The following is a 16,320-nucleotide window of genomic DNA, read 5'->3' as shown; positions in this document are numbered from 1 at the left end:
TGTAGTCCTGGAAATATTTGTAACTGTCTTCATTTGTCTTTCTTTCCCTCGCTTGTGGGCCTCACAAATCATTTACTCCATGTGCTGCCTTCCTACCTCTATTGCCAAATGTCCACAGAAAATGGTGGCAGCTGCTGCATGTCCCAGCTGTTTTTAATGAGCCTGAAAAATTGCAAGGACATCTCTTCTTGTACTTCCTAAACTGCTCCAATTCCAAACCAGCTCTATGGGGGTTACACAAAACAATATAAGGCACTTGATTCACCCCTTGGCTATGCCAGCTTCCGTTAGTGTAAACCAGGTTGCTGGGCCCCTGGTGATGGAACATCCTTCCTGAGAGGTGTTGCAGCCATGCAAGGTAACCACCTACCTTGCTCCACTGAGAACCTGCAGTGAACCAGCACTGCCCCAAAGTGGCCTTGGATGACCCAGGCAGGAAGTGAAAATCCACTGGCTGAAGCATCTGGGAGGGCAGAGTGGCTCGATCTGTCCGTTCCCAGAGCTGAATGTGTTCTGGAATGTATCTATTCCTGTTGGCTCCGGGACATGGTGGGGGCTATGGTTTACATTCCCTTGTGTCACTGAGGGTGACTAGATCCCATTATCTTTTATGGCAGCGTTTACATTATCCAGAAAAAAAAAAAGCACAAAAGAGCATATTCTATGGCAGTTTGATCACCTTCACTCTCAATTTAGAAGTGATGGATTTGGTTCAGAGAAAGAATCAAAACAATAGAGACAGTTTGGATAAAAAAAAAAAGTTCTTCACCAGCTCTACTCCTAACACATTTTAAAATGTGACTATCTTTGTCTACACTAGGTGCTAAGTCAAGTTTAACAAGGTGCTAAGTCAGGTATAAGTAAGTCAGGTGCTAGCACATTTGCTGTTACCCTTCATTATCCCAATGCAGACAAAGCCTAGAAAAAAAAGTTAGCTCTCAAAAAGAGTAGATGCATAGCTGTTAAGGCACAGTTCATGACTAGCAAGACATACTGTCCTCCACAGCTTCAGTGGAACAACAATCTATGTCAAAAACAGAAGTCCTGAAATCCCTGAGAACGTCACAAAAACAAAAACTGACAAACTTCAGGACATCTTAGGAGACACCTTCCTACCAGACAAAGAAAAGTGACAAACTTCTGAGCACCAATACCTAATTGGTGTGTGGCCCTCAAGATTTCTGCTACTTGCAGTCTCCTCTTGCTTGGATCTGTTGTTCCCAGTGGACGAGAATGGAAGATTGATTGACAAAATACAGTGAATAACTTACAATCTAGTATGAATAACCAAGGCCAACAAGGGGGGGCGGGAGCTGGCACAAATTACCGGGGCCCAGCTTCCCCACCTTCGTCAGCCCTGTTTAGCCGGTCCACCCTTGCTGGGAGGCCCAAAAATTGTTTTTCACTGGGGCCCAAATCTGCTCTTGGCGGCCCTGTGAATAACATCAACATTCAGAAGCAATCTTGAGGAATACTAATGTATAAATAATATAAAATTAAATTCACAATGAATTTATCAAATTTTGAGTTATTGTACTTATATGAAGACACTGCTGTACTTCAGCTGCCCCAAAATTGCAATAATCACTCTAACATATATGTCATTGTTATTACAAAAGGGAATTTATACATAAAAGTGAAGAAAACCAGGGTGTAGAACAAGAGTCAACTAGAAAGTTTGGGTCCGATTATTTTCTTGCTGTTTTGTAAATTGGGAGGTAACTCCATTGACATCAGTTGCACCATATACCATTGTATAACCAGTGCCAATCAGATGTGAAGCAGGCCAATCATGTACAAATTCTCAGGTGCTTTCATAGCTAAGATATAGTCAGAACTTCAGTTAAAGTGTATAATTTGGCTGTAAAAATGTTATGCTGTCCTGAAATTTGGTATATAAGGTCTTTTGCTGGAAGTGATTTTGGTTGCACAATTTAAACAAAATCTGTTCAGCTGTCTGAAGACACAGAAATGCAAGTGAAGAAAAAGTGGTTACCAGATACTGGCACTTTTTCTGCTTGTATAATTCAAAAAAGATTCAGTTAAGAAAATTGAACTTGACAAGCAATTAACATCATGTTCCACACTTGCTCTGTTCAGCAGTGTCTCATCACTATTTTCTACTTTATAAAGTTAAAAAAAAGACTGTATCAGGGTGGCAGGGCTCTTTTGTTTGCTCACCCTATTGGCAATCGTTAGAATCATGAAAAAAGCTGCTGAAATTCTGCTTACTTTTGGTGGCTGAGTCTACTCCTTAACTCAACCAGAGAGATGGGAGTGGTCTCTAAGCAGGAGGACAGAGCAGATCCTGGAGGAAAATCCTTGGGATAGCAAGCTCAGGGAGAAAGCTCTGGTTGGGGTTTATGCTGTATTATTGGTTTTTGTTATTAGTTACTGATAAAGCCATGCCTAGTAAGGGGGCATGTTAGAAAACTACCTCAAGGTTTTCATGCTCTCTTTAGAATCACAATGTGAAATGTTAGAAAGCTCCCAGTGCACTGATCACATTTCAAAATGTACATTTCAGAAGGAATTTTGTTACGTGAAGCTGTATGCTTTCATCTGATTGTAAATCACAAGGAGCCTCATTGTGACACAAACTACAGCCTGTAGTAAGGCACGAAGTGCAGAGCCACAGTACCCCAGTGGATCACTGAAAGTATTCTGCCTCATAGAGTTCAGAGCTCCCCAGTTGCACTGGGGGGAATGCAATCAGCACTACCCCTTTGAAGGATGTGGTATACTCTTTTGCTCTGGCTAACTCTTGCAGCGGACTGAGCCATTGTTCCACCTACTCTCTACCATCTTTCGGACACATTCTTCCTTGAGGGGGAGAATCTCAGTAGCAGCCCCTGTGCTATAATTCTGTCATACCCTGGTACCGAGCATGCAACGGGGAAGAGGAAGGCTCCACTCCAACAGGTCACATGGAGGGAGGAGGCTCCTTAATCCCACGTTGCAGGGAAGAGGAGGGATGGAGGATTCTTGGTCTCATACTTAAGGGTTGGCCACAAATGTATTTATATCTTTATTTTTATGTTCTTTAGATTGTACAGAAGAAAAATCTATTCCTGGGTTTTTTTTAATTAATTTATATGCTTTAAAAGTTCTTTAATTACAGTAAATGAACATTAAAAACCTTCCTAAGCATATCTTTACTTAATATGACAAAATCAGTGGGGCCAGATTCCATGTCAAATTTATTTGGCTCGTCTGCTCACAGGACTATGTTTTTAACTAAATCTTGCTGGTGTTTTTTAAAAGAGTTAATACTGTGATAGCAAGTTATGAAATAAAATAAACCTGATACTTTTATCCCCAACCTCCTTTCCACTGTGATTTTTTTTAAAAAAGGCAAAAGGCAAAATGATAGCCTACAAATATTTGTCATGATATAATTACTCTATCCTTGTTAAAATGCTGGATTACAGGCACACTAAGTAGTTGACGCTGCATTAAAAAGTAGTGAGTTATTGTGAAAACCGTGTGTGTGTATGTGTGCGTGTGTTTTAAAAATCTTTGACAGAATCAACAGAGACAGAGGATATGAAATATTCTGAAATTTACCTTAGTTCACAGTGCAGCTGACCACTCCACTCCCATTAAGTTACCCAGAACAATCACATTTCCTAGCTGAGTTTACTCATTTGCAAGATAAAAAAAAGACATTTCTGCACATGCCCATAATATTCTTCACCACTGGGGGCAGCTATACATAAGACTGCATTCACTGAAACCAAAGCAACAGTCGGAGAAGCTTTCAGAATGACAGTATGCAGAAGTGAACAGAGCTTGTTCATTGCATGGTGTTATTCTGTTATTCTGTGCTCCAAAGCAGCTTCAGAGCTGGATCGGGTGCTAACTACAATAACTGCTGTACTATGGAATACAGATATGTGAATTCAGATAGCTAATTGTTGCTTGGAGGAATCTATCATGCTTTCACATAAAGAGAGATTTTAAAAGCCAGGTTTCTAACTGTAAAGATGCAAAACTGTAATATCCATGAAGATCCTATTACCTAGGAAGAATCTGACATTTTGCTGTGAATGGTGTGTTAGGATTTATTTATTCTTGAAGTGTTCTGCGTGGCTGGCAAAGAATAATGTTCCAAAATCAGTCCATCTCCCAAGGGGTCCAATTTTTCTTCCTGGGTGTCAGCAAGCCCTGACTCACAACAGTGCAGCTGACAGGGACTGTCATGCTTGTGGCACCCTAAGCAAAAACAAAAGACCTAAGGACGACCTTTGAACAACACAAAGGATGGGTATGTTTTTCATTTTTTTAAATATACAGCTTGTAGCTTCTGCATAGACCCTGTTTTAATTGTTCTATTGACTTCTCATGATATGATTTAGGATGATAGTTAAAATGTCCATTGATTACATTTATTTAAACTATTTTACAATATCTATAAAGACATTTTTTAAATCTGAGTAAAAGAAAATAATGTGCAAAGTAGCTGTCAAACTAGAAATTTTTTAAATGATTTTTAAAAGAAATATTCTTAGCATGATTTTAAAAATGACTGATCTTTTGGGGGGATAACTTTTCTAAGTTGTTTTTATTTCCAGGTTTCAATGTAATTAGGCTACTGAGCGGATCAGCTGTAGCCCTGGTAATAGCCCCTACTGTATTACTGACAATGCTTTCTTCTGCTGAACGAGGATGCCCTAAGAGCTGTAGGTGTGAAGGAAAAATGGTATATTGTGAATCTCAGAAATTACAGGAGATACCCTTGACTATATCTGCTGGTTGTTTAGGCTTGTCTCTTCGCTATAACAGCCTCCAAAAACTAAAACATAATCAATTTAAAGGTCTAAATCAGCTCACCTGGCTGTATCTAGACCATAACCACATCAGCAATATTGACGAAAATGCTTTCAATGGAATACGCAGACTAAAAGAGTTGATCCTGAGTTCCAACAGAATCGCCTATTTTCTTAATAATACCTTCAGACCTGTGACAAATCTCCGTAACTTGGATCTGTCGTACAATCAGCTGCAGTCTCTGGGATCTGAACAGTTCAGGGGCTTAAGGAAGCTGCTGAGTTTACACTTGCGATCCAATTCCCTAAGAACCATCCCTGTTCGAATATTCCAAGATTGTAGGAACCTTGAACTTCTGGACCTGGGTTACAATCGCATCCGAAGTTTAGCAAGGAATGTCTTTGCAGGCATGATCAGGTTGAAGGAGCTTCACCTGGAGCACAATCAGTTTTCTAAGCTCAACCTGGCACTTTTTCCAAGACTAGTCAGCCTTCAAAACCTTTATTTACAGTGGAATAAAATCAGTGTGATAGGACAAACTATGTCCTGGACCTGGAGCTCATTACAAAGGCTTGATTTATCTGGCAATGAAATAGAAGCTTTCAGTGGACCTAGTGTTTTTCAGTGTGTGCCCAATTTACAGCGCCTCAACCTGGATTCAAACAAGCTCACATTTATTGGTCAAGAAATTTTGGATTCTTGGATATCCCTCAATGATATCAGCCTTGCTGGGAATATATGGGAATGCAGCAGAAACATTTGCTCTCTGGTAAACTGGCTAAAAAGTTTTAAAGGGCTGAGGGAAAATACAATTATCTGTGCCAGCCCCAAAAAGCTACAAGGGGTGAATGTTATTGATGCAGTGAAAAACTACAGCATCTGTGGCAAAAGTACTACAGAGAGGTTTGAATTAGCAAGAGCTCCCACAAAGCCAACATTTAAACCAAAACTCACCAGGCCTAAACATGACAGCAAGCCCCCTCTGCCCCCAACTATCGAAACTACTGAATCCAGCTCAGAACTTGAGCACGACACAGAACACATCTCCTTTCATAAAATCATAGCAGGGAGTGTGGCCCTTTTTTTGTCCGTGCTTGTGATCCTGCTAGTAATCTATGTGTCATGGAAGCGTTACCCAGCCAGTATGAAGCAGCTGCAGCAACACTCTCTCATGCGAAGGCACAGGAAAAAAAAAAGACAGTCACTGAAGCAAATGACTCCAACCACACAGGAATTTTATGTAGATTATAAACCTACCAACACTGAAACCAGTGAGATGTTGCTGAATGGAACAGGACCCTGCACGTATAACAAATCAGGCTCCAGGGAATGTGAGGTATGAACCATTCTGATAAAAAAAGCTTTTAAAAGCTGGGAAATAGTGGTGCTTTATTGAACTCTAGTGACTATAAAAGGAACATGGGGTTTTTTTCATCCTTTTGGCACAGCACTTCCATGTCACTTTTTGGGTACATTCATAATACTGGTCATTTTACTCTCATACATAATCAACTCATTGAAATTTAAATACTATAAATAATGTGAAGCTTCAGCTCTGATTTAATACAATACCTATTGTACAGACTATCCAGTGATTTCATTAAAATCTCTCTTGTTTTCAAATAGAAAACTTCTTTCATAACTAATCCACCACATCTGCAGTGACTGTGCCTCTGTTTGGGCAGAAAAATGACAACAATGCAAAGAAAAATGTTTTGAAGTTCACTTTATGAATCAAAGACACATTGAATGAGCCAGGTACTATAGCTTCATAGAAATTCTAGGAGTTGCTTGAGCTTAGAGATGGTGCAGGAACAGCCCTGAAAGAATGTCTGATTTTTTGTGCAATGTAAGGCATGATCAAATAAACTAGTGCTAAGTAAAAGTGTCAGGAGATCAGTGTGTGTCACAGAAAACTAAGGGGAGAGAAAAATACAGGCTTAATAAAGAAAACAGAAAAAATATAGAATGCAGTTTACTATACTGTATGAAAATACAAAGAGTTTCTAGAGCTCATAACTACTAATTGAAACCTGTTCATGTGGCTTCATACAAAAGGTGCCAGTGTTTATCCCTTCTTACATCCAGTTGCCTTTCAGAAAGTAGTCAAAAGGCATTCATTAAACCAGGCGCAGAAATTCCTTATTGATGTAATTAGAGGAACACAAATGTGCAGTAGCAAATGCAAGACCACTTCCTGCACACATTTGTTTGGGTGCTCATTAGAAATTCTTTTTTCAAGACTGTCAAAGACATTAATGTGATTAATCAAACCATTAAATCTGTCATTTTCTTCATTTTTTTATTTGTGGTCTGTGCTCATTAGAGTATCTGAATGTGCTTTGCACACCACCCATGTCGTAGCTAAATGAAGCTTCAAGTATTTAGAAAGCCAATCAGGGTACATTTTAGAAACACCACAGCAACTGGAAAGAGCTTCCAGTGAAAACTGGTTATTCTCTAGCCAAAGGCAGAATGCATCCAAATGATCTTTAAAAAAATGACAATTTTTTTTTTATCATAAACCTGCTGACATTACAAGAATTCATAGATATTCATTTTTAATGTGAAGTCATTCATCAGTGTATTACTGGAAAAACCCAGATGGCTATTTGTAACCTGGATCACTGTCCCTCTCCCTCAAAGTCATTGACAAAATTGTATTGATTGCAAAATATACCATCACCCATATATTAAAATAAGTTATAACTGTCACATATTAGACAAAGGATCTTTTAAACTCTCTCTCTCATTTTGCAAATAGAACAGCATCATTAAAGAAGCTAATCAGTAATTTCATTATCTCTATTTTGTAACTTGATTTGGCTTAGTAAATTGCACGTCTTTGACCACTTGGGAGGTAATGTTTCTACTGCACAGTTTCACTGCAGCAGATTAGAAAAAGCAAAATCTTTTAACAGGGTGTTCTTGTGGATTCTTTGCTTACTGAGGAAAAATAATCAAAACAAATCACCTTGAACTATGTTAGTTACCATGAAGCAAGGTCAGAACACATCATTTAAACAGCACTAATGCACTTAAGCTCTTTTTAGTGTAATAAAACTATTTTCTTTTTTCTATAAACAGAAAGTAATAGAGAGTGGATTATCCATAATATACTTGAACCATATACCATGTAATTCTGGTACCTTATGTTTACTGAGTGCAAAGAGTCTTACATTCAAGCATGATTAATAATGCAGCTGCTTGGTGCACTTTAAACTGTACTGCTGAACATAATGTAATTTTCCCAAATTGTAGTTTTGAAATTTATATAAAATGTCAGTAAAATGAACACATCTAAATTAAAGAGCTACATTCTCTACCAGCAAACCTTGCCTATGACTGAACTGAAGGATTAGGGTTTGCCAGAAATACAGGATTAAAAGGCATCACTGTACTTTTTGGCTTCATCAGTGCCTGAAATGGTGACTAACACTATATGCATCCAAAGAGAAAAAATGACATTTACCAAAAAATGAAAGGATAAAGGAAGCTATTTGGGGATGATTACTATACTTAGAAAAATCTATTTTATACAAATAATCCAGGATCATTTCTACATAAAAATATTCAGTTCATGTTTTAGGTAACTGTTTTCTATTTAGTATTTTCTTCATGTATGGTCAGAATGAGGCATTAAAAAAAACTTGACACATTTTAAAGTCAACCTTAAAAAATATTTTTAACTCATTCAACATCATATTTCACTGGGGACACAATCTGCAAACTCTCCCAGAGGAAACTACATGTAGAAACAAAGTGCATTTTTTTTAAATCTAGGTGTTTGTCGGTGTGAAAGAAATACAGGCACAAAACTGAGACTAACTATGGAGTCTCTTTAAATACCAGCTACTATTATTACTAAACCATTATTACCAAATTCTTCAGCATAGATGGTTAAGATAATAATGAAAATTCAACATGGTTATATTATAGACATGATTAGAAGGGCAATTTATTCAATTATTAAATGAAAGATGCCAAATAGTTTACATTTGCACATATTTTCAGTGATAAACACATATGGATGGATAATTACTACTACAGTTATTTGATAAAGAAACTGCTGGCTCACTGTGCAGAACATAAAGGCCTCTGCCAACAATCCCCAACTGAACAGCTAAGAGGTCTGAGTTGAATAATGGTTATTAAATCCAGTTGTGGTGACAACGGATTATCAAATGGTTTAATCTAGCCTCAAACCATGTTATCTACAGATTAAAAATACCATGTCTGAATCTAGGTAAAGTCCTAGATTGACCAAACCATGTTACCATTTAGCTGCACAATTTAACAACTGTGTTAACACCACCTGTTTTGGCTGTCTGTACAGCACAGTCCTGTTGTCGCAAATCCTAACCGTTTTGATTTCCAGTCCTACAGGGTAAATTCCACTGAACTACAGTAAGTTCTGGTTAAAAAGACACTCCTTTCCTGAAAAACAGGTGGAGGTTTTTTAAGATTGCAGAATGATATGACCCTTCTCATTCTTCCTCAAATATGAGCAAATAACTCTACTCCTGGCCCAGATTTTGCCTTTCTTAGGGCACCTTTGTGCCACTCTGTCATAAAGCTACCCTCAACTGCACCACTGGAGGATTTCTCTTATATATAGAGGAATCAAGAGGTGTTGTACAGCAGCCATATTCCTTTTTATGCCACCCCACCAGATTGCCAGTGTATGGGCCTGGCTGGAGGAATAGGGTATGGATAGAATTCCGTTATATGCCAGTGATCTCCAGGTACCCTTAATTTACACCCTGGACTTGAGTAGTGTCAGGACACTCCAAAAATAGGGGAGCACCGAGGTGGCTTAAAGACAGTGATGCCTTCTCCCATTCCTCCTCCAAAGAGTGCTCCTTGGCCACAGATCAGGACCTGAGGCTCTTCATTCCAGATATTATGTTATATCCCTGGGTATGTCTACACTTAAAACACTACAGCAGCTCAGGTGCACTACTTCAATATAGACACTACTTATGCCAACAAGAGGGATTCTCTCGTCAGCATAGGAACCTCTGCCTCCCCAACTCTTCCACTGAGCTAGCACTGTCTACATGAGGAGTTAGGTTGGTATAACTATGTTTCTAGGAGTGTAGATTTTTCACACACCCTGAGTCGTAGCTATACGAAGTAATTTCCTAGTGTAGGCCAGGCCCCGTCTACTGTTTTTTTGTTCTCTTTTGTTTTTCAATGGATTTGTATTTTATATTTTTTAAAGTGATATTAACAGAAGCAAGCACAAAATCAGCACCCCAGAAACCCTAAATAGAGCTGGTGAATAACTGATTTTTCAGTTCAGCCAGCAAACTGAAAAATCAGGAGAAAATATTTGGTTCAGTTCCAAAAATGTTTAGAATTTTCTCACAAATTTGAAAAGTCTATTTCAGGCCAGGAAAGTGTCACAGAGAGAAAGTGGGAACATATCTCCCCTTTTATAAACTTTAGCCCAGTGGTTAGACATTTGCCAGGGATGTGAAACACCCAGGTTTGAATCCCTAGTCCGGAGCAAGACTTGAATTTAGATTCAAATCTTTTCTTTGCCTGATTCAGAGGAGTGATCTGAATCCACATCTCCTACCTCCTCCTACCTAGATAAGTGACTGAATGATTCTACAGACTGATAATAATATCTCTCTCTCTCTCTCTCTCTCTCTCTCTCTCTCTCTCTGGCACACTGAACATTTTAAGTATTTTTTTCCATTGTGGAACAGCTTCAACAGGAGAGACTGAGGAGAATAGGCTATATTATAGCCTGGTAGTTAGGACGCTCCCCTAGCAAAGAGGATTTCTGAGTTCAAGTCCTAGCTCCACTGACTATTTAAGTATTTATACTAAGAAGTGGGACAGTTTCCAAAATAGAGACTGAGAGCAACTCATCCCAGCACAGCTTTTCACCTGGTGGTTAGGTCACCTACCTAGGAGGGAGGAGCTCTGAGTTTAAGTGCCTGCTCCAGAGCAAGAATTCAAACCTTGGTCTCCCACAACCCAGGCAAGGGCTCTAAACATTGGGCTAAAGGTCATAAAAGAAGGGAGAGGCAGACAGTTTCCTGGCTCTGTAACCCAGTGAAGTCCGATATAAAAATATAATTTTTAAAATGTACTGTATAACTTTCCTGAAAAGGCAGTTGGATATTTTGACATAGTTTACTACATTCTAATGGTTTGCAGAATAGTCAGCCACCCAACTCTAGATAAATATTCTTTCAGCTGAATTTGTGTGGAACCATAGTGACATCCAGTGGCAGATTAGATTAATCACAGGTGTCTCTCTATTTCAGTTCACACTCATGTTTTGGCTTTAACTTTGTCTTGTGCTATACATCATAGTAGTAGTATATAGTTCCCTTCCAACTCTAAGTATTCAACAGCATTGTAATCACATTTATTTCACATTTCTGCATATGGGTCTTAATCTAAATTATTTCAGTGAGTGAAAAAAGAAAGAGGCAGCAGTATAAAAATACTGTCAAGAAATATGCAGGGTTGTAATTGTTATTACATATTATTGCATTGCTAGCAGCTAATGAAAAGTTCATATAAGAAATGCAAGGTGCAGGCAAGAATTAAATAATTAATGATGCCATTAACTAGCATCAAGATATCATAAAATAAGTTCAAAACAGAGTAGTACATTCAACAGCAAGAAAGAAGAGAAATATTTTTAATGCAATTTTTAAATATTGAAACACTTGATCAGATATCAAATGGAAGGACATTCAACCAGTTTGATGCCAAATTAGAAAAAACCCAGTACCTGGGAAAATGTATGTGCTAAAGAAACCACAAAAAGCCAATTATCTGACCAAGAGTGTAAAGCCCTTTTGTGAATTCACAAAAAATCAAAAACAAAAAACACTAATTTAAAGGTATGAGAGCGCCAAGGTGCGTGAAGCAATACTTTTTTTGTTAGAGCTTCTTCTATCAAGAGAAGTTGGTCTAATAAAAGAAAGTATTAACTCACTCACCTTGTCTCTGAAATCCTGGGGCCAACATGTCTACAGCACTATTAACCAAGGGATGTAAGACTTATTCACTACCTTAATGCTTTGCTTGTCAATGGATATCGAGTAGCTTTGCAATCATTGACTATATAGCCTAACCAAACACTTATTAGCCCTAGCCAACACTGAACTGCAGCCAATCGCTGGAGTAGAGAGCAGCAGTTGTTTAATAAAACTCATAGCAACTCTACACAAAAAGTACAAGAAGTTTTTTTAACAAGTGGGTGAAATGAGTGGCCTACTGAAGTCAATGAAAGCTTAGACACGGACTTCAGTGTGGCCCAATCTTTCACCCAGTGTGTCAAAGTGAAACTGCAAGAAGAATTTAAGTAAACAGAATTATCTGAGGTTGAATTTAGCCAGGACACCAGAGTCACTACCTATACTGGAAAACACTACAAGCTCTTTAATGGCCAGATGGAGTCAATGGCTTTGATTTTCCATCTCATCTGAAAGATGGCAACTTTAGAGTACAGTGTCCCTTAAACTACTTGAATATTCATTTAACTCTGACTCAGGAACAACACAGAAAACTGTGATAACGAGTATGTACTCAGGCGTTTGTCTTAAGGTAACCCATTATGTTGATGATTTCATGCCTTGACTTTTCTCCCATCTCACCTTGCGAGATCTGATGTTATCACAGAACAAGATTATATGGGTAAAGATTTAAATTTTATCCTCATGCTGACCAGTAGCCAGTCTAACTAGTGACATAACAGCATGACATGAGGGCAATAGGGTGCAGAAAAGTTTAGTCACATCACTATTCTGAATGGCTTATAAACAATATTTTAACTAACAGTGCAATTAGAAAACTTCACATCTTAGAAACTAGCACAACCTTGTTAAAGCAATGAGCATACTGCAGTCACCATCATGAAGTCAGCATTTTCTAACAGTTATCATTCATTTTCTCTTGGCATATGGCAGCATTTCCTATATTTGTAATGGTTATAACTGTGGTATAGTCAATACCATGGTATGGCAATGGTTGGTAAATTTTTAATGGCTGCTAGTGTAGGTGCCACCATGTAATACTAATTGAAGAGGGGAGAGCTCATGAGTGGGACTGCGTGAGTCCTGTAGTCATAGTACATGGTTGTGGGTACATCTCCCATCTCCCCAGTGGTTACACGTATGTTAAAAGGGGGGCAAGATTAAGTAAAAAGTGCCTGGATTCTTACTCGGAGAAAAAAGATTTGTGCATTTCCAAAAAATATTAATATATTTAGATTTTTTTTAATGTTCCCATCTAGTGCTCTGGGCATATATAAACCTTGATACTAATCTTTTACCTTACATCTGCCTTAAGTGTGGATAAGAGTTATTTTCTGGAGATGTTAGAGATATGTGCATGGAAATCTGGATATGAATTGATCTGTGAGCAATTCAAACATTCTGCGTTGAAATATTTTGTTACCTCCTGCATAATGCTTTTTAGTACTTCTAGCATTAATGTCATGCTGCTAGTTATGATGAATCAATGAGGATATAATATTATCTCCGCTGTGCTGAGTTTCAGAGGTATTAATTCTGCTGTTAATGTCAAAGTGGCAGGCTGTCAGCTACCACGTATGGGTATGACAAGGATACTCAGTGAAAAGAGCTTTTGAAGTAGTTCTATGTCTCTTCCTTAACCACCTATGCCACAATTAATGCTGGGTAAATCTCCCACTGACTTTCAGTTGGAGTTGAGCATCTAACTGCTCTGTCTAAAAATCTTCCCAGAAAAGTTTGAATTTGGTTGGCATTTAAGCTTCCTCCACAAGATGGGATTCTTTGCTCTGACAGTCGATGTAAGGCCCATCTAAGTAAAGCTACCTTGCTGAAGGCTTTGGCAAGTCTATCAGAGGTAAGGGACAGCAGTTATATCTCAGTGGAATAATAGATGGCGGAGTGGAAGTCTTCGCTTCATTAAGTGCTTAGCATTACATTTCTAAACAAATTATCGTAGATAAGATCCTCTGCTTTTTCCCTGTCCCTTCGCCTACTTCTTTGTCCACTCCTCCAAACCTCACTCAATCCCTTGCACTCCATTAATGTCCCACTGGCTCCTGTACTTCCTTCATCCCACCCTCCATGCCCTGCCAGTATTCTCTTCCATATTCTTCCCCCTAATCATTTCTAGGCTGAGCCAGAAGGAGTTATGCATTTCAAGCAAATGTTCAGGACACCCTGGGCAAGGTCCTCATCTGCTGTAAATAGTCATGGTTCCATTGATAACTATTTATACCAGTATTTCTGATTTTTGTCAGTCTTTCTAGAAACTCTAAGAACATAAGAATGGCAAAACTGGGTCAGACCAATGGGCTATCTATCCCAGGTGCCTGTCTTCTAGTTTGGGATGAGATGCAGCAACATTTCAGGAAAATTGGTTGTTTTTTGGTGGGGGAGGAAAGTGGTTGAAAATAGAATGTACAATGGGAAAATAGTTGCCACCTTATAAAGAGTGGCTACTGATGATTCTCTCTATATATTTAAAGTAACTGAGCTTTTTTGAGCCTTGGAAAAAGTTTTAATGGGGCTTGCTTTAAGTGTTGGACAAAGGTTCAGAAGTTCTTATTTTAACCAAGCTAGTTAGTCCACTAGTAATTGCAAATCGTATCATATTCAGCAAAACATTTAGTGATTATTTGAGAACAGGTTTTTTTTCTCTATCTCTAAAGCATATCAAGTTCAGTTTAATATTCCGGCATATTAGATTTCTACTGACATCACAGAATATTACTCAGAGTATAATATCCTTCCACATCAAAGTATTATAGCAATATAGTAATATATGAGTCATATGTTCAAAGCAGTGCACCAGGTTCTATTCTGCATTGTTTTATACCAACCAGCTTCTTCTCATTCACACTGTAGTATACTGAATACAAATCCATACCATATATTAGCAATTCACCACAGGTTAGGTTCACATATTGCAGCTGTGATTCACACTGCAACATACTGTCTTCCAATTTCATAATACCAGAGATTTACAGTATACAGTACTGAGTAGGAACTGTGGAACCAGGCCTTAATTGTTTCTACAACAGTGATTAACTAGTTTTTCTTTTTTTTTTTAATTTCTCTAATTGAATTCAGATTCAATATTAAGTGCAAGATCACACTTGACAGTTATTTCTAAGCTACAATGTCAACATTATCATGGGCATGCAGCAAAATCTACCTGGTAGTATTAATAATACTGTACATTGCTATTGCCACATAGTTTATTTGCCCTTGTTTAAAAAACACTTCCCCTTCACACATGTATGATTTTGGATAGTAAGTTTCCATGTATCTAAATCAAAATGACTACATAAAAATATGTTTCATCATGACTAGCTCATAGCTATAAGAACATATGTTTTTATCATGTGTGTTCTCTTTTAAATAGAGTCCCACATTAAAGCTTTACAAATTCTAAATCTTCATTATTGGTTTAATGTTCTCAACAACAGAATGTCAAAAATAAAAATAGAGCTGCTATAGGGGAGCAGTGAGCTCTGTAAAGCAGTATGCATTTGATATTTTCTAGTAAAGCTCTTTCCAGATTGAAGGTTCTGAATTTATTTCCAAACATTTATTTTATAGCTTAAGGAAATCTAAATACAAATACAGTCTCAACATTCTGAATTTCTATAACTGATGTCATTGGAGAACATGCAGTTATTTTTAAATAATAAACTATTGCCTAGTTGACCAGAAGGCAATGACTTTGTAGTGAAAAAAGTAACTGTGAACTGCATGTCTTTAAATCATCTGTAGCATAAAGCAGCAGGATTCTGTTGGGGGTGTGTTTATGAATGTTTTAATAAGAACACAATCACAGAAATCTCTCTATTGTAAAATGGAAGCTGTCTTCACCTACTACAACCTATAAATCAGATGGTCCAGTTTACAAAAGGAATAATCTTTTTGTGGCAGTGTAAAATAATTTTAATAGTAGGCTGAGTGATTAAACTTTAGATTATGTTTTAGTTGGATTTTAATAGTATTTTGAATTAAAGCTACTCTATATCAGAAACTCTACATAAAAATCTCTGGTTTCTTTCCTCAATCCCACAGAACTAGTGATTTATATGGTTTGGTTTCATGTATAAACTGACATGGCAAATACTAAATTTAACAAAGCCAATTTCTTTTAAAGCCTCATCACACTAATTACATTCATCTAGTGTGTAAAATACATTTTGTCAGTAAAGAACAGAGGACTTCAATTAAATGTAAATCCTTATTCAGCACTATAAGCTTAGTGGCTCCAAGTCATTAATGAGGTGGTAAAAGAAAATGCTCCTAGATACAGACTCTGTACCGAGAAATCATTACAAGTATTCATCATTTCCACTTAGTCCATATACTTAAGAAATTAGCCTATATTCATTGCAATACCCTGTTTATCAAAAAAGGGAGAAGATACCAAAATACAAGCATCTCTAAATGTATACAAAACACTTTCCAAGGGAGGCCTTCTTTCCCTAGCCCCCAGGACTCCCAAAATATCTCATGTGGCATTCTGTCTGACTGCTAGCTGCCTTGAATGGTGGCACCGATT

At 37.8% G+C, this 16,320-nt stretch overlaps 2 protein-coding genes across 2 annotated transcripts in view; one reads left to right on the top strand and one right to left on the bottom strand.

Moving 5' to 3' along the window:
• Positions 1-16,320, bottom strand: part of CTNNA3 (catenin alpha 3) — a 987,819-nt gene that overhangs the window by 539,250 nt on the left and 432,249 nt on the right.
• The window catches only part of LRRTM3 (leucine rich repeat transmembrane neuronal 3), a 152,071-nt gene continuing 139,516 nt past the window's right edge, over positions 3,766-16,320 (top strand). The window contains exons 1-2 of the mRNA XM_030569667.1: positions 3,766-4,267; positions 4,575-6,106. Coding sequence (XP_030425527.1) covers positions 4,264-4,267; positions 4,575-6,106 — 1,536 coding nt within the window. The 5' untranslated portion in view covers positions 3,766-4,263. The remainder of the gene's footprint in view (positions 4,268-4,574; positions 6,107-16,320) is intronic.

The sequence above is a fragment of the Gopherus evgoodei genome, chromosome 7 (assembly GCF_007399415.2).
Source record: "Gopherus evgoodei ecotype Sinaloan lineage chromosome 7, rGopEvg1_v1.p, whole genome shotgun sequence".
NCBI classification, from domain to species: domain Eukaryota; kingdom Metazoa; phylum Chordata; order Testudines; family Testudinidae; genus Gopherus; species Gopherus evgoodei.
The sequence above is the reverse complement of the archived record's forward strand: the minus strand, read 5'-3'. Positions and strand labels throughout refer to the sequence as shown.